The sequence below is a fragment of the Podarcis muralis genome, chromosome 7 (genome assembly GCF_964188315.1).
Source record: "Podarcis muralis chromosome 7, rPodMur119.hap1.1, whole genome shotgun sequence".
Taxonomy (NCBI): Eukaryota; Metazoa; Chordata; class Lepidosauria; order Squamata; family Lacertidae; genus Podarcis; species Podarcis muralis.
This window is the reverse complement of record NC_135661.1, coordinates 13,030,533-13,048,150: the sequence shown is the minus strand read 5'-3', so window position 1 is coordinate 13,048,150 and position 17,618 is coordinate 13,030,533. Positions and strand designations below refer to the sequence as shown.

Sequence of the window (17,618 nt, the reverse complement as noted above, 5' to 3'; positions counted from 1 at the left end):
CTATTTATCTACTTGCACTTGGATGTGCTTTCAAACTGCTGGGTTGGCAGGAGCAGGGACCAAGCAATGGGAGCTCACCCCGTCGCGAGGATTTGAACTGCCGACCTTCTGATCGGCAAGTCCTAGGCTCTGTGGTTTAACCCACAGCGCTATCCGCGTCCCATAATCTGTCATCAAATATCGCTGGAACAGAAGTTTCCGGATAACCAATCTGTTTCATTCAATGCTTCATCAGCCAATCTTAATCGATTCTTCATCAAGATTATGTATATATCAAACTTTTGAATTACTCTGCCACAACTGGTGAAGATTTAGAGACTTTGGTTGCAATTTCTGATCATTTGGATTAGTCTATAAATACAGTAGTGTTCTGTGCCATTGTTATTGGCCATCGTGTTGTGTTATTTTGTTCAGCTTGTCTATATTGCAACACGGGGGTCTGTTTATGGATTAATGGTCAGCAAATGGCAACAGCTGCAGTCCAACATCATCTGGGAGGCACCACATTGGCTACCCCTGCTTTAAGATATGTAGAAATGTTTCCCACATGGCTTGTATCCAACTAAGCACTGCTCACAGTAAACCTACTGAAATCAATGGACATAATTTAGGCCCATTAATCTGAGTGTGAGTAGAGCTTACCACCCCATCGTTGCACATAACATGCTTTTTCTTTGGGTGAGTGTGTTCACATGCCCAAGACGTCGTACATGCAACTCTAGAGTTGGGAGTAGAGTAGGGTACCCACTAAAGGCTGCTGGCCCAGGGAACATCATGGTCTTGATTCAGCCCTCTTAAGATGCCACATGGTTTTGTTGTTTTTCATGCAACAGACTAGCATCTGAAGTACTGAATTTTCAGGTAAAGGTATATTTCATTTGAACAACCCCCACTTCTCTGAATTGCATACCTTCACTTTATAAAACATAAATAAGTTTACTCAAGAGCAAGATGTGAAGATTGATGGCATACAAAAGACCTGACCACTGTATTCCATGCTCTGGTAACTTTCAGGCTAGATTATTACAATGTGCTGTACGTGAGCTTGACCTTGAACGACTCAGCGACTTCAATTGGTCCAAAATGCAGCATCCAGATTATTGGCTGGGGTTCTGTTTAGATCTCATGTAGCTGCTGTTTTGAAACAACTGAACTGGTTGCCAGTTCATTTCTGGTCCCAATTCAGGGTCATCACATCAACATTTTAAGCCCAAAAGGACTCAGGCCCCAAATATCTGAAAGAGACCACCTCATTGCTGCAAACAGTTTTCTAGTGTCAACAGAGCAGGCCCTCTTGGTAGTTCCACAACCCACAGAAGTTTGGAGTGGTGGTAAGCCAAGAGAGGGCATTCACTGTGGCAGCCCCTAAGTTGTGGCATTCCTTCCCCACAGAGGTACACCTGGCCCTTCACTATATAGTTTCCATTGTATGCTGAAGACACATCTTTTTACCCTAGCACCTTTGACACCTAAAATGTATATTTTAAGAACCCACACTGTTTTTTAAAAACTGTTGTGTGTTTTAAAATGGTATTTTAAATTGTTGTAACCTGCCCTGAGCCTTAGGGTGCAAAGTAGATTACAGCAGCAACAACAACAGGGGACAAAGTGCTACAGGCAGAGTTTGAAAAACGTTTTAATGCTTATTGAAGAGTTAGAAAGAATTGCAAAAGGAGGAGGAGGAGGAAGGAGTCTCCATGCTCTAGAAGAATCTAGCTCTGGCCTCTAGAAGCACTTCCGGTGGACAATTGAAGGACCAGCCTCATCATATTCTGGTTTGCTGATCCACATCTGCTGGAAGGTGGAGAGAGAGGCCAGGATGGAACCACCAATCCAAACAGAGTATTTACGCTCAGGAGGAGCAATGATCTGTGAAAACATTTGTAGAATAGGGTTAATGAGTGACATTTTTGATGGTCATTTGGCTACCGAATAAGTAAGGTGTGAGACTGAGCACAAACAAAAAGTCAGTTCTGATCTGAGAAAATGTCAAGACCCACAGCTATCATCAGATATATGCCAACAACTACAGATAGTATTAAATTTTGGATTATTTCCATAGGCATGTCAGTGGGCCAATACCCATCAGAGCATAACAGCAAAGAGTTCCCTGTGGTTGACGGTTGGAAGGGGCACAGTTCCAAAAACTCATGGGTAATCCCCTCCCCATAGCACACTCATGGATCTTTGTTCCCATCAGTATGTGCTGTCCTGCCAGGTTGCAAGTGGGATGGGGCCGGGCGGCTGCTAAGGGACAGTATTTCAAACCCTGAAAGAAAAGAGGGCAGACATGCCTTTATCTTCATTGTGCTGGGAGCCAAGGCTGTAATCTCCTTTTGCATTCTGTCTGCGATTCCAGGGTACATGGTGGTGCCTCCAGAAAGGACGTTGTTGGCATAGAGGTCTTTGCGGATGTCAATGTCGCACTTCATGATGGAATTGTAGGTTGTCTCATGAATGCCAGCAGATTCCATGCCTAGGAGGAAGGGTCCAAAATCAGTAGCTTGTCCCCAGTTCAGATGGGAACTCAGTAAGATGAACTTCCTCTGGCAGTTCAGCACTGATCACTACCCAGCTGATAGGTACATAGGAAGAAACCCTCACACTGAGTCAGACTATTGCTCCATCTAGCTCTGTATTGCCTATATTGACTGCCAGCAGCTCTCCAAGATTTCAGAGAGGGGAGACTTCCAGTCCTACCTGGAGAAACCAAAGACTGAACCTGAGCTATTCATTTGTTTCATTGCATTTATAGCCCACCATTTTTTCCGAAGGAGTTCAAAGTGGTGCTCATGGTTCTCTCCCTTCTTGTTTTATCCCCACCAAATCCTGTGAGGTAGGTTAGACTGAGAGGCCGTGCTTGGCCCAAGGTGAGCTTCATGGCCCAGTGGGGATTCGAACCCTGGTCTCTTCCAGTCCTAGTCTCACACTCTAACCACAGCACCACGCTGGCTCTCTTTTCTGCATGCAAAGCAAGTGCCTCAACCACTGAACTATGGTTGGCTTTGATGAAACTTTGGAATTAAGTTCATTTCTGGGGAGCATGTTTCAAACATCTTTGCATCCTCTCCCATCAGAGCCTTTGTAGTCAACTGGCAAAAGCCACTGCTGTTGGTTTGCCTTTAAGAGCTGTCGCTGTTTCACTGGGCTTTAAATACTACCTTCTTTTAAAAATGGCCATGGTTTTTAATTTTATTGTAGTGTAAAAATTATATAATTATATTATATAATTATATAATGGGAAGAATTCATTCTCATATATAGTTTTCTTCCATTGTTTATGGATTTTTCATTGTTGACTGAATTGTTGTTTTCTTAAGTACTGAATGCAAAATGTATCTATAGGTTTATTCTAGCATTTTTGTCAAATAAAATATTCCTTTGTCTTTTGAGATGACTGTATTTTTTTGTATGGTGTTGTTAGTTGCTTTGGGATTTCCTTCAGAGGGAGAAGCAAGGGATGAATAAATTGAATGCAAGAGGTAAGGCTCTGTTTTCTTTTAATGATTGACTGAACTATATTCTTCTGAACTATATATCTATTGTATAGAACAGGCATAGGCAAACTCGGCCCTCCAGATGTTTTGAGACTACAATTCCCATCATCCCTGACCACTGGCCCTGTTAGGTAGGGATGATGGGGGTTGTAGTCCCAAAACATCTGGAGGGCCGAGTTTGTCTATGCCTGGTATAGAAGTTAACAACAGGATGTTGAAAATAGATTCTATGTGCCCTAATGATAGCCAAGAGACTGATATTGATCAACTGGAATAAAGATATAATCCCCTTTAATAAATGGATTGACAATATGATAACACTTGCAACTTATGAACAGACTGTTACAGACGTAGACTGCTTGGATAAATACAACAAAATTGGAATGAATTTATACAAAATGTAGTAGACTATTAATATTTACATACGTATTAGCATAATAATACCAAATTTATACAAGAATGTATGGGTTAAGGTATTTTTCGTACATTGTATATATTTGTATATTGTTTCTACACATTTTTGTGCCTTTTTATTTTATTTTTATTTGCCTCACTTTATTCCTTTATAACTGAAACCTTTTCAATAAAATATTAATACCAAAAAATGATTTTTCAGGTTGAAATATCACAATCAAAGAAAAGAGGCCCAAGAGAGAAGGAAATATTGTTTCTCATGCATTACTTCAGATTCTCTGACCCCAGACTCGAGAGATGCAGACTCACCTATAAAGGAAGGCTGGAAAAGAGTTTCTGGGCAACGGAATCGCTCATTGCCAATGGTGATGACTTGCCCATCAGGAAGCTCATAGCTCTTTTCCAGGGATGAGGAGGAAGCAGCTGTTGCCATCTCATTCTCAAAATCCAGAGCGACGTAGCACAGCTTCTCCTTGATGTCACGCACAATTTCTCGTTCAGCTGTGAAAGACAGAGGCATGGTATATAAATTAATAAATGAAGATGATGATATGATGGTAGATGAACTAAGACGTACCAAATTGAATTGTTTTAATTTACTTTTCCCAGTACACCCAACCTTGGGAAATGCCCTCTGTCAAGATTCTCAGCACAATCCCACAAGGACAACTCCTAGCGAACTCTCCGCACAGTGAAAGAGGCCACAATAGTTCAAAGCGATTTAGCACTCCCTTCTATTTGCAGTGAAGGTATGCCCTAAGTCAGTCTTCCCCAGCCAGGTTCTCTCCAGAGGTGGCTGTGCTGACGCGGGCTGGTGGGCTATGTAGTCCAAAACGTTTGGAGGGCACCAGGTTGGGGAAGGCTGTTAACAAAGCTAGGCATGATGTTGAACACACAATGCACATACCCAAAAGAAAACACACCCATTTGTACAGTCGTCTCCTATGTGGGGGGAGTATATCATATGTTTCCACACACCCACATAAGCACCATGCAATATGTAAGCTGATCTTCATAACAGAAATGAGAATGCAGACAGAATTTGCATCTCTAAATATTAGAAGACTGAAGTGACTGCCACACCCCACCAAGTGAAAGAATGGCTAAAGAAAATATGGCAAACATTAGCATCTGTTCAAATGGAATACTCAGGAAGAGAAGTCAGAAGCCAACAAGAGAACAAGTTCCTAGAATGATGGGTCCTTTTCATAAGCTATTGGAATGAAAGGGTTGAAGATAACAATGGATTGAGGTTGAATCCCAACAAGACAGAAGTACTGTTCTTGGGGGACAGGGGGCGGGCTTGTGTAGAGGACTCCATGATCCTGAATGGGGTAACTGTGCCACTGAAGGAGCAGGTGCGCAGCCTGGGAGTCATTTTGGACTCACAGCTGTCCATGGAGGTGCAGGTCAATTCTGTGTCCAGGGCGGCTGTCTACCAGCTCCATTTGGTACGCAGGCTGAGACCCTACCTGCCCGCAGACTGTCTTGCCAGAGTGGTGCATGCTCTGGTTATCTCCCGCCATGACCTGGAAACTGCAACTAATCCAGAATGCGGCAGCTAGACTGGTGACTGGGAGCGGTCACCGAGACCATATAACACCGGTCCTGAAAGATCTTCATTGGCTCCCAGTACGTTTCCGAGCACAATTCAAAGTGTTGGTGCAGGCCTTGGTCCTGTATACCTGAAGGAGCATCTCCACCCCCATCATCCAGCCCGGACACTGAGGTCCAGCTCCGAGGGCCTTCTGGAGGTTCCCTCCCTGCGAGAAGTGAGGTTACAGGGAACCAGGCAGAGGGCCTTCTCGGTAGTGGCGCCTGCCCTGTGGAACGCCCTCCCAGCATATGTCAAGGCAATAAACAACGATTTTACTTTTTTTACTTTTGCTCCTCCCCCTTTGTTCCTTCTTTGGTGTCCTCTGTCTTATACAGTGGTGCCCCGCAAGACGAATGCCTCGCAAGACGAAAAACCCGCTAGACGAAAGGGTTTTCTGTTTTTCGATGTGCTTCGCAAGAAGATTTTCCCTATGGGCTTGCTTCGCAAGACGGAAACGTCTTGCGATTTTTTTCACTCCCCCCCCCTTTTTCTAAGCCGCTGAGCCGCTAATAGCCTTTTAGCCGCTAAGCCTTTAATAGCCGCTAAGCTGCTAATAGCCTTTTAGCCGCTAAGCCGCTAAACCTTTAATAGCCGCTAATCCGCTAATAGCCTTTTAGCGCTAAGCCACTAAGCCTTTACTAGCCGCTAAGCCGCTAAACCGCTAATAGCGATAATCCGCTAAGCCGCTAATAGGGTTGCTTCGCAAGACAAAAAAACCGCTAGACGAAGAGACTCGCAGAACGGATTATTTTCGTCTTGCGAGGCACCACTGTATATACCCTGCCTTAGTTATTGTTGTTATTGTTAGTTTTCTTTCAATACACCTCTCTCTACCCATTTCCTCTCAGTGTATTTCCGTGTGTCTTTTATATTTTATTGCACTATTATAATTTCTAGGGCTAGATGAACCTTGTGTTCCTTCCTGCTCTACAATTCTATGATTCTAACGGATGGGGTAAGGCAATCCCATCTAACAAAATGTGTTATTTCCCCCCCCCCATTTACTTTCAATTCCCCCCCTCCAAAAAATGCAACGAGGAGACAACGCTAAGATGTCTTGAGCCACATGACAATATAAAAGTGCTTATCTGAGCTTTTCTTTAAAAAGTAAAAAATTAAAATACTGTAAAGAAGAAAAGCAATGCTGAAGCAGCCCCACCTAGGTCCCTGCCGTCAGCTCCAAGGATCCAGCCCCTCCTTACCAGTGGTGACAAAAGAGTAGCCCCGTTCTGTCAGGATCTTCATGAGGTAGTCTGTAAGGTCGCGGCCAGCCAGGTCAAGACGCATGATTGCGTGAGGCAGGGCGTAACCTTCGTAAATGGGCACGTTGTGAGTGACGCCATCACCGGAGTCCAGAACAATGCCTAAGGAGGAAGAGGAAGGAAGACTGTGACACAAATGTGACACGATTGACTCTTCTTACGTCAACATATTACTCAGGAAATATTACCCGCTGTCTTGCGGGACATCTTAGGGAGAAGAAAAGGCTAAGGATTAAACCAGGGGTCAGCAATTTTTTTCTGCAGGGGGCCGGTCCACTGTCCCTCAGACCTTGTGGTGGGGGGCAGACTATATTTTGGAGAAAAAAATGAACGAATTCCTATGCCCCACAAATAACCCAGAGATGCATTTTAAATAAAAGGACACATTCTACTCATGTAAAAACACACTGGTTCCCAGACCGTCCGCAGGCCGGATTTAGAAGGTAATTGGGCTGGATCCGGCCCCCGGGCCTTAGTTTGCCTACCCATGGATTAAACCCTACACAAATCTGGAGTTGGCTCTCTAAGACAATTGGATGACACCTTGTACGCCTCCTTCTGGCAACTCCAGCAGCCAAGCTGGTGCTGAATGTATTATGCTGCTTTCCTTTGCCCTTTGCCTGGGCAGCCCAGGACCTCCACACACACTGTTCAGTCCTGCGCCCCATGGGAGGTCACTTTGGTACTGCTAACACAGCAAAAAACATGGGAGGCAGCAGTTACAAGTTATCAGCAGGTGCTGTGATTCTCCAGCAGTTTGAGTTCAACCCTGGAGGCCCAATCCATTGTCTTTGGAAATCCAATGAGATGCCAACCATCCATATCACTGTATTGTAAAGTGCTTGGTCATCAGCACACCATCAGGAGCAGGATGAACGCCAGGCTGCCTCTGCTATTGTGCCAGCGGGCTTCCTGAATGAGTGAGGATTCGAACCCTGGTCTCGCAGGTCCTAGGACGACACTCTAACCACTACACCACACTGGCTCTCTTTCATCTCAGATTTGTGTGGACTTGTATGGAATTCAGACTTCTGAAGACTCGGCAATTGAAGCTAAGCACTCACCGGTGGTGCGGCCAGATGCATAGAGGGACAGCACAGCTTGGATTGCGACATACATGGCAGGGACGTTAAAGGTTTCAAACATAATCTAGGAGGGGAAAAGAGAGAATGAATGGCACACCACTCTTCCAGGGCTGGATAGAGGAGGCTTCGGTCTCGAGAGCACAATCTGCTCTCCTGCGCAAATCTTATTGAAATGGAAAGGAGCTGCAGAAGGCATCTCAATGGGGCTTGTGTGGGGAACCCCGCCCCCCCCCCCAGCTCTGCCTCAACTCCCTTAATGGCTTCCCAAATCCACCACTTGAAGCAGATACATCATGTTCATTGTACATTGTCCAGCTGAGCAGGAGAGGAGGTTTTACCTGGGTCATCTTTTCTCGGTTTGCCTTAGGGTTCAGGGGTGCCTCTGTCAGAAGTGTGGGGTGTTCTTCAGGAGCCACTCGCAGTTCATTGTAGAAAGAATGGTGCCAAATCTGGGCAAAGTGGACAAAGAAGAGTTGCCTGCAATGTGCCGGGCTTTGTCTCGCCTGACTTCATTCTCAACACGTCACAAGCGTTCAGAGTTGGCCAGTGATTGTGAAAAGACTCCATAATGTTACATCCATCTTTGGGTCTTGCCTATCGTGCCCAGCTGGTGCTGCTGACTCAGATAAGCCATTTCTTATTTGTATGCTACTGCTATCAGGCACACTTTCCCTTAAAGCAAAATAACCTCGTCAATTTGCCTCTATGGGGGGATGCTCAGGAAACGCAGTCATTCCTCAGACCAGTGCCACTGTCATTCCTCCATAATGCCCAAACACGTATGTTCCATAACTGTGAATCTTTCATGACTGAATGGCACTAATTCTATCATAAAGCCTAGCAACCTGAATGCAGATCAGATTGTGCAGTATCACATGGACCTGGGGCAAGGGCCTGGAGAATTGCTTTCCTTACATGGACCTCATTGGATCTTAGGATCCAAGCCAGGCATAGACAAACTCGGCCCTCCATATGTTTTGGGACTACAACTCCCATCATCCCTAGCTAACAGGTCAGGGATGATGGGAACTGTAGTCCGAAAACATCCTGAGGACCGAGTTTGCCTATGCCTGATCCAAGCCACAAAGTCTGGTCACCCCAGCTGCTAGGGTCCAAAGAAGTACAGAGGATGGTGACTATACACACTAATACTTTAAAGCTTTTTTGGTGGGTAAGAGCAGCAAAATGCTTTATTTATAAAATGGAAGTAGGCCATCATCATGTCATTAAGTTTGGTGTGTCGTGTCTTCAGACCATCACATTGGCTCAGCTAAATGACTGATTATTCTCTAGCCACTGTTATGTATGAAATTCCTCTAATTCCTACAATACTTTCTGGAATTGGTTGAAAATGCAATTGGAAAGCCACGGAATCTAGCAAGAAATTTATCAATTGCCATTCATATGTTATCCTATTATTTGTTTGATCATATCAAATGATACAATGTTATTACAAACTCGCAGAAACATCAAGGCTGGAGAAGGAAGGTTTAGGAGTAGGTGCTCTGCTGATTTACACATTATACAAGACTCTGAGAAGTTATTTTATTTCCTGGCTATTGTCTGTGCTTTTCTATTTTAATAAAAAAAACACCTCCCATTCAAACTCTGAATTAAAAAGTTAACGAAGAGGCAGTGGCGTAGCGTGGGTTGTCAGCACCCGGGGCAAGGCAAGTAATTTGCGCCCCCTAACCCATGGATTTTAGCAGTGAGCCAGGTAGGGGCAGAGAGCTGCGAGTGCGAGCGCCCCCCCCCAGATGTTGCACCCGGTGCAGCCGGCCCCCCCTGCACCCCCCACGCTACGCCACTGCGAAGAGGAGAGCTTGTCACCTTTTCCATATCGTCCCAGTTGGTGATAATGCCGTGCTCAATGGGGTACTTGAGGGTTAGGATCCCCCTCTTGCTCTGGGCTTCGTCCCCGACGTAGCTGTCTTTCTGGCCCATCCCGACCATCACACCCTAGGAACCAAGAAGAGGAACATCATCAACTCCCCTCTTCATCCTTCTCCAGGCATGAGGTATTCAAAGAAAGGGAAACAAACTCTGGATAATCCAACACCCACTCATCTGCCGCCAACATAACTTCTCCCTTCTGAAGACCATTTAGAATTCGCCCTTCTCCAACCCACTTAGAACTATATGAGGACAGACTGGAAAATACATTTTTCAACGAATAAGCAAATAAATAATAAGAAGGTGAAATTTTATATTGGGTAGGAGTGTGGTGCACCAGGGAATCCTCAGCTCAAATCTCAACTTGATCACACGCTCATGGTAAGTTTTGGCATTCTGCCTCACAGCACTCTTCATTCCACCCTGCTAAATGGGAACCGTTATGTTGGCCTTCACAAGTCTCATTTCCTAGAATATGGACTATTTCAGCCTCACTGACAGAATGACAAGGACCAGATCTTGAACATCAATTACTCTTCCTCCCTACAGACATGGCAAGGTTCTCATTTGGCAAGCATTCTGCATGGCATGAATGCAGTCGCATGAATAGCTGTGAAAACTAAGAATCAAGGGAACTCAGCCACAGACTGTGCCATTTCCAAGGATTCTCACAGGGGCAGTGCTTTTTTATTTATTTATAAGGTGCTGGAACTCACCCTGAAGTTGTTCCAGTAAGTGCTACACTTTTAACAGGGGGGAAGGTGTCAGTACTGCATACCCTTGAGCACCCCCAGAAAAAAAGCACTGCGCATGGGAAACCTTAACCTGTCAGAGTCCTTTGCCCACAAACAGTTGCTTGTGACCAAAACATTCAAAACAGATCCTCTTCTATCTTATTCAATCAAATAATTTGCTGGAATCTTTCCCCTGCTGAATTTCTGATGTGGCTGGCTCTGAACTCCCGTGATTCTGCTAACCTGGTATTTCCCAAATACTGGTAAATTTGCTCTACCAGTTCTTTAAAGGGGGGCAGGAGAGAGACTTTGCAAAGCTCTGGGATACTCTAATAGTGAAAAAGCTGCCAGACTTTCAGCAAATCTCAAGGTGCATTTAGCTGATGAAATATGGGGTCCTACAGTATCTTACATGAGAATTACTGGTCTATGAAACTACAAATTTCTTACATCCAAACACATTTAGTTGTACAATTACTTCTGACTATGACCTTTGAATATATATTCTATTGATGGTTCCTAATAAACTGTAGTGTTCCTTTTCTTTTTCATTTAAGATTTATAGTTCTTCATCTTGTGTTTCTTTGGATAATTCATTTGTATACTTATACTTTTGGTAATAATAAATTTTATCCCATGTATATGCCATGCATCAGCCTTTGCCAAGCTGGTGCCCTCCAGATGTTTTGAACATGCTGGCTGAGGCTGATGGGAGTTTTATACACATATAAAAACTGTTCTGAAAATGCCTTTTTAAAAATACATTGAATTTTCCATAAGGTTCCCTATTGCCATCTAATGCCACATTGTATATTACATTTAAAACACGCTTAAAATGTTTTATTTGCAGCTGTATAGCTGAGTCCATAGTCCAAGGCTGGATCTAGACACATCAAAGAAGTGTTTCAGTTTAAAGCGTTGTAAATTTAAACAGGTAGAGAAAAACGGGATTCCACATTGCCATTTGGTGGCACAATGTTATATCGCACATACAACGTATATAAATAGCTTTTTCTTTACCAGTCTAACTGAGTCCCAGCTCTGAGCAGTGCTCTTTTTCTAGAAAAAGAGGTGCCGGAACTCACCACGAATGCCTCCCCTGTTCTCTTGTAATAGCAATGGCGTCCATCTGAGATGTGCCCTCAGTTCCAGCTGAAAAAAATCCCTGATTAGAAGCACCCAAAGGGAACTCTGTGCACAAACCTGGTGACGTGGGCGACCCACAATGGATGGGAAAACGGCACGGGGGGCATCGTCACCGGCGAACCCAGCCTTGCACAGCCCAGAGCCGTTGTCACAAACAAGGGCGGTTGTCTCCTCTTCACACATGGCTTCGACTGAGGGTGGTGCTGGGACACAGGAGACCTGGAAGAGGGAAGATCGGGAAGGACATGTAGTGACTGTGTGTGCAGGAGGGGTCTTTGCTGGTGAAAGCAAGAGGCATCATTAGGCAAAGGCATCAGGCAGAAGATGCTATAGGGAGTGGCAATGAGGGGCTTGAAGACGGAGATGTGTGTGCATTTTCCCTCCAAGCTAGCCTGATCTCCTCTCACCAGCGTTGAGTGGGAGTTGCTATTATAGTGGGCAGTCAATGCATATCTGGGGAGAACACACATGTTTTTTACACAGTGGGTAGATCATTCCTTGAAAAACCCATTTTCTTTCTGAGGTAGAGGAGGAGGAGGAATTCAATACAAGATACACTTGTAATCTCACTGTATACAAGTTGCACAAGTGACAATAAAGTATTTCAATTAAAGCTGAAGCTATCAAATCTGCTCTTTTCAAAACAATATGTGAAGCAAAAGACAGAGTCATCCTTCAGAATTCATGCTCATCTGAATGTTGTGGCGCAGTTTGCCAACCAGTGCTTACAAAAATGCATATACTAAGGGAAAGTGCACAAAAAAATGAATATATTATTGAAAATGACATACTGTACAAAAATGCCTCCTATTGGGGGATGTTGCTGCATATATAAGTCAAATATGTTTATTAGGATGAATTTGCACTAATCATAGAATGCTATAGTTGTAGAGTTGGAATCTTGTGTTTTGGCTCAGGCAGCCCTGAATGAAGGACAGGCAGAAGGGGATTCAATTACGGTATGTTGCAAGCATGAAACACAGAGACTGACCAAAGAACTGACTTGAAGGCAGCCAGTGAATCCAACCGTGAGAGGATACCCCATAAAGCATGTCTGCAGTGCAGATTTAGTTTGACAGTCATTTCGTTTCTGCAAGGAACCTGCTGTGGGGCCTGTACTTCTGTGAGGGTGGATGGCTAGCAGAATTATCACCGGGATATATATATATATATTTTAAAAATAAATTGTCCAGTAGCACCTTAGAGACCAACTAAGTTTGTTCTTGGTACTGTATAAGCTTTTGTGTGCCAGGATTGTACCAGAGGGAGGTGTCACAGAGCAGGTGCAGAGTGCAGTTGCTTTCATGCTGGGTTTCTGCACAAGAGTTTTCACACACCAGAGATTTTGGATCACTTTACTTCAGATTTCCTTCCCTGGAGGATGCAATTGTATCATATACTTATATTTTCCTTTTCTAACGCGCAAGCCTTGTTCTGTGTCCTCTGGAATTTTTCTAAATTTTCCGCAAGCTGCAGGCATGAATCAGAGAGCAAGCCTGGCATCCCACGCCAGGACTCTGGGCGAGAGTAAACAGAAACACGAGGTTTCTCACAAGCTTTTCCCAAAAATGGAAATAATCTCTCCAACCCCTGGCTTCTAAAGGGAAAAAAGGCCCCTCCCCACATATTTCCTTCAGATTCAGGCACACCAGCCTGCTTTTATCATACAAAGAAAGATGAAACAGTCACAGCTAATACTAATTTCAGCAAGTATTGAAAATAAAGCAGCTGTATGGAATAAATAACTGGGTGGGGGGAGGGGTTAGCCCTAGGCGATCAATAACATGTGACAGATAATCTCAAATTATTTAGCATCCACAGGAATAGTAGTCAAAAACTTCTGGCTTTCTCCAAAAGTGGCATCCAAAACACCAAGTTGCGCTTTTAAAAAACAGCAACGACTTGACACCCTGATTGCATATTGGACCATAAACCCAAGAAGTCCCGGTCTTTCCCTCTGCCTCCAAAGTGTGCTGTGGAGAGAGGCAAGCCACAGCCGCTAACACTTGCACAAAGACAGCCTTGCACAACACTTGCACAACACTTGCACAAAGACAGCCACAAAAACCGGCAGAAACCTTCAGTGAAGCGGCAGAGCTTAGGCCACTCACTCCTCCCAGAGGCACACACAGGGAGCAATGTTCAGGTGCATTCCAAACCTGGCCAGCCAGCAATGTGGGTCCCAAGTCTCCCTTGACATGCACGACTCCTGCCTTGCCCCTGAACGAGGCAGTTTCCAAGAAGAGGGTTCATGCAAGCGGAATCTTTCTGCAGCTACTCACCAAGTGCACAGGAAAACTCCTTTCCTCGGGGACTCTGTTCTGACGATGCCTTTGGTATAAATACCAGTGAGACTATAAAACCTCAGAGGCGGATCTTCTCCAAGCCAAGACCCTAAAAAGGCCAATGGATAGTATGTTAGCCATATAAGGTGTTTTATTTCATTATATTGACCTTGGGCTGATGGTAGAACAGAGCCTGGTGAATTATTATCTTCAGAAAAATGTATGCAGGGAAAAAGTTGGGAAGCAACGCCTCATTTGTGAACTGACTCCTTTTATGCTACACTTCAGTAAACAAGTGAGGGGCAAGTCCTTATAAGCTTCACGGGGAGAGGAAGTGGCAGCCGGTCCAGGGACAGAGGTGAGAAAGTTACCAAGAATGGCCAGAGTCAGACCAAGACATTCTGGTTCCACAAGCAGGGAATCCAAATGCACACCCTTCCTCTTCAGTATCAGGGGCCCAATCCACTGAGACAGGAGTGGACAGGGTCCTAATATGGCACCCTAAGCAAAGACCAAATTCGGCACGCCCCTAAATATTTCCTATTTTCACAGTTGCTTTTTATGGATCTTCTCAATAGGTACCCATGCAAATGTAAGTTGTTGTTGCTGAGCCGATGTATGTGTGTGTCCACGCTGCCCTAAATCCAGCACTGACTGGAAGGTCTGACTCTTCACACAGCGCACACCTGAACTATGGAACTCACTCCCACAGGCCACCAGCCTAGACGGCTTTAAAAGAGGATTAGACCAGGGGTCAGCAACCTTTTTCACCTGTGGGCCAGTCCACTGTCCCTCAGACCATGTGGGGGGACGACTATATTTTGGGGGGGAAATAAACGAATTCCTGTGCCCCACAAATAACCCAGGGATGCATTTTAAATTAAAGGACTCATTCTACTCATGTAAAAACACACTGATTCCCGGACCGCCTGTGGGCCGGATTGAGAAGTCAATTGGGCTGGATGTGGCCCCTGGGCTTTAGTTTGCCTACCCCTGGATTAGACAGATTCATAGAGCAGAGGTCTGCTCTGCCTCCGTGACCTGAAGCAGTTATGTTTCTGCAGTGGCGTAGTGTGGGGGGTGCAGGGGGGGCCGGCCGCACCGGGCGCAACATCTGGGGTTAGGGCAAATCCACAGGTTAGGGGGCGCAAATCCACGGGTTAGGGGGCGCAAATCCACTGGTTAGGGGGCACAAATTACTTGCCTTGCCCCGGGTGCTGACAACCCACGCTACGCCACTGTGTTTCTGAATACTAGTTGCTGGAAACTGCAAGAGAGTAGCGTGCTCTTGTGCTTCGGTTCCACTTGTGGGGTTCCCATAGGCATCTGGTTGACCACTGGATCAGGCCCATGGCCCATCTAACCCAGCATCCTGCTCTCACAGTGGCCAAACTGATGCCTGTGGGAAACCTGCAAGCAGGATTTGAGAGCCCTGGCCTTTCCTGTAGCTCTTAGCAGCTGGTATCCAGAAGCATTGTTACCTCCAGCCATGGAGGCAGAACAGAGCCACTGTGATAACCCGCTGCTCTATGGAATTATCTAATCGTTTTCTAAAAGCCATCCAAGTTGGTGGCCATTACTGATTCCTGTGGCAGTGAGTCCCATAGTTTAACTATGTACTGTGTGAAGAAGGACTTTCTTTTATCTGCCATTAATTTTTCAAACATTCAGCTTCAGTGGATGTTGAGGTTGAAGGATAAAAACTTTTCTTTATCCACTTTCTCCATGCCATGCCTGATTTTATAAACTTATTTCATGTCGCCTCTTACTCACCATTTTTCTAAACTGAAAAGTCCTAAATGCTGCAACCTTTCATCATATGTGAGTCGCTCCCTCCCCTTGATCATCTTGGTTGCCCTTCATAATACCCTTTCTGAGGTGATGCAACCAGAACTGTAGACAGAAACCACGGAGGGTAAAAGGTCTTGGAGCAGTGGCTCCCAAATAGCTTAGTACTGCAGACACCTGTTTTTCAAAAGCCAAGGCACAGACTTTTGAATGTTCTTTTGAACATTTTGATATCTCCATGGTTCTTTTGGAGGAGACTCTTGAGAGGCCCATGGACTGCAAGAAGATCAAACCTCTCCATTCTTAAGGAGATCAGCCCTGAGTGCTCACTGGAAGGACAGATCCTGAAGCTGAGGCTCCAAGACTTTTGCCACCTCATGAGAAGAGAAGACTCCCTGGAAAAGACCCTGATGTTGGGAAAGATGGAGGGCACAAGGAGAAGGGGACCACAGAAGATGAGATGGTTGGACAGTGTTCTCGAAGCTACCAGCATGAGTTTGACTAAACTGCGGGAGGCAGTGGAAGACAGGAGTGCCTGGCGTGCTCTGATCCATGGGGTCACGAAGAGTCGGACACGACTAAATGACTAAACAACAACAACAATGGTTGTTTTTGTTATGTGAGTGATGCCACGGACCTCCTGGGTGGGTTTTGCAGACCTCCTGGTGTCCGCTGACCACCAGTGGGAAACACTGCCATCAAAAATAAAAAGGATTTTGTGTGGCACCAAAAGAACACAGTATGTTGCTCCTGCGGGGGGGGGGGAGTGTTTCACAGCTGTGGTGCTACCACTAAGCAGGCTCACTCCTCAGTTGCCCCCTACCTCACATGCTGGGGGTCCCTGGAGGAGAGCTTGCAAAGGTTACCCAAGCGCCCCAGAAGCTCATGGTGGAAAAGGTGGTCCTCCACCTGGTTCCCTGGCTCCAAGCAACACAGAGTATTCCAGGCAGAGGGCCTTCTCAGCAGTGGCACCTGCCCTGTGGAACGCTCTCCCAACAGATGTCAAGGAAATAAACAGCTACCTGACTTTTAGAAGACATCTGAAGGCAGCCCTGTTTAGGGAAGTTTTTAATGTTTGATGTTTTATCGTGTTTTTAATATTCTGTTGGGAGCCGCCCAGAGTGGCTGGGGAAACCCAGCCAGATGGGTGGGGTATAAATATATTATTATTATTATTATTATTATTATTATTATTATTATTATTATTATTAGATGGGCCTGGGGACAGGGAGAAAGCCCAGGAAGCTATTTCAGCACCAGCAAGGTAGATGCCCCTCTACCTTGCAGGGCACTTCCAGACTATCACTATTTTCCAGGAGGATTCAGTCACGTACCATACAATTCGGGTTGAGTAACTGAAGTTGACTGGGAGGCCTTGCAACCAACTTCCCCCAAAGATCAGGCTTTGTGCAGAAAGGGAAGTGACAAGGAAAGGCACTGAATGCCTCTTGGGCAGCTAGTACAGGATTCTGCATAGCTGACTGGCAGTGCCACTCTGATGGCACTCAAGATTTGCTCTGGCCCCTTGATCATTTTGGCTACTCTTTTCTACACCTTTCCCAGCTCTAGAATACCACATTTGAGATGCAGGGACCAGAACTGAACTCAGCCTTCCAAGTGGATGTTAATAGTGGAGTCACACCCCAGTGGCGTAGCGTGGGTTGTCAGCACCCGTGGCAAGGCAAGTAATTTGCACCCCTAACCCGTGGATTTGCGCCCCTTAACCCGTGGATTTGCGCCCCCTAACCCTAACCCCCAGATGTTGCGCCCGGTGCGGCCGGCCCCCCCTGCACCCCCCACGCTACACCACTGTCACACCCCGGTTGTGGCATTATGATATCAGCAGCTTTCTTTCCCAAATTGTTCTCTAGCATGCTCTTCGCCTGTTTCCGAGCAGCCCCACATTGCACCAATGTT

The 17,618-nt window shown here is 45.5% G+C and overlaps 1 protein-coding gene across 1 annotated transcript; it reads right to left on the bottom strand.

The window, feature by feature from the left end:
• Nucleotides 1–1,620: 1,620 nt before the first annotated feature.
• Nucleotides 1,621–14,039, bottom strand: ACTG2 (actin gamma 2, smooth muscle). Its single transcript, XM_028741124.2, has 9 exons — nt 13,911–14,039; nt 11,686–11,847; nt 9,686–9,814; nt 8,194–8,304; nt 7,835–7,919; nt 6,711–6,872; nt 4,221–4,412; nt 2,295–2,476; nt 1,621–1,869 (listed from the first exon to the last, which is right to left on the bottom strand). The coding sequence occupies exons 2-9, from the start codon at nt 11,809–11,811 to the stop codon at nt 1,726–1,728; spliced, it is 1,131 nt and encodes a 376-aa protein (XP_028596957.1). The 5' UTR covers nt 11,812–11,847; nt 13,911–14,039; the 3' UTR covers nt 1,621–1,725.
• Between the last annotated feature and the right edge of the window lie 3,579 nt (nt 14,040–17,618).

Bases quoted from the DNA above. Each gene is read 5' to 3' on its own strand.
- ACTG2 (XM_028741124.2), bottom strand. From the start codon at position 11,811: ATGTGTGAAGAGGAGACAACCGCCCTTGTTTGTGACAACGGCTCTGGG. The intron at 6,873-7,834 runs GTGAGTGCTTAG...CTTCCTCCTTAG, and splicing joins TGCATCTGGCCGCACCACCG to GCATTGTTCTGGACTCCGGT. The intron at 2,477-4,220 runs GTGAGTCTGCAT...CCTTCCTCCTAG, and splicing joins TTTCCAGCCTTCCTTTATAG to GCATGGAATCTGCTGGCATT.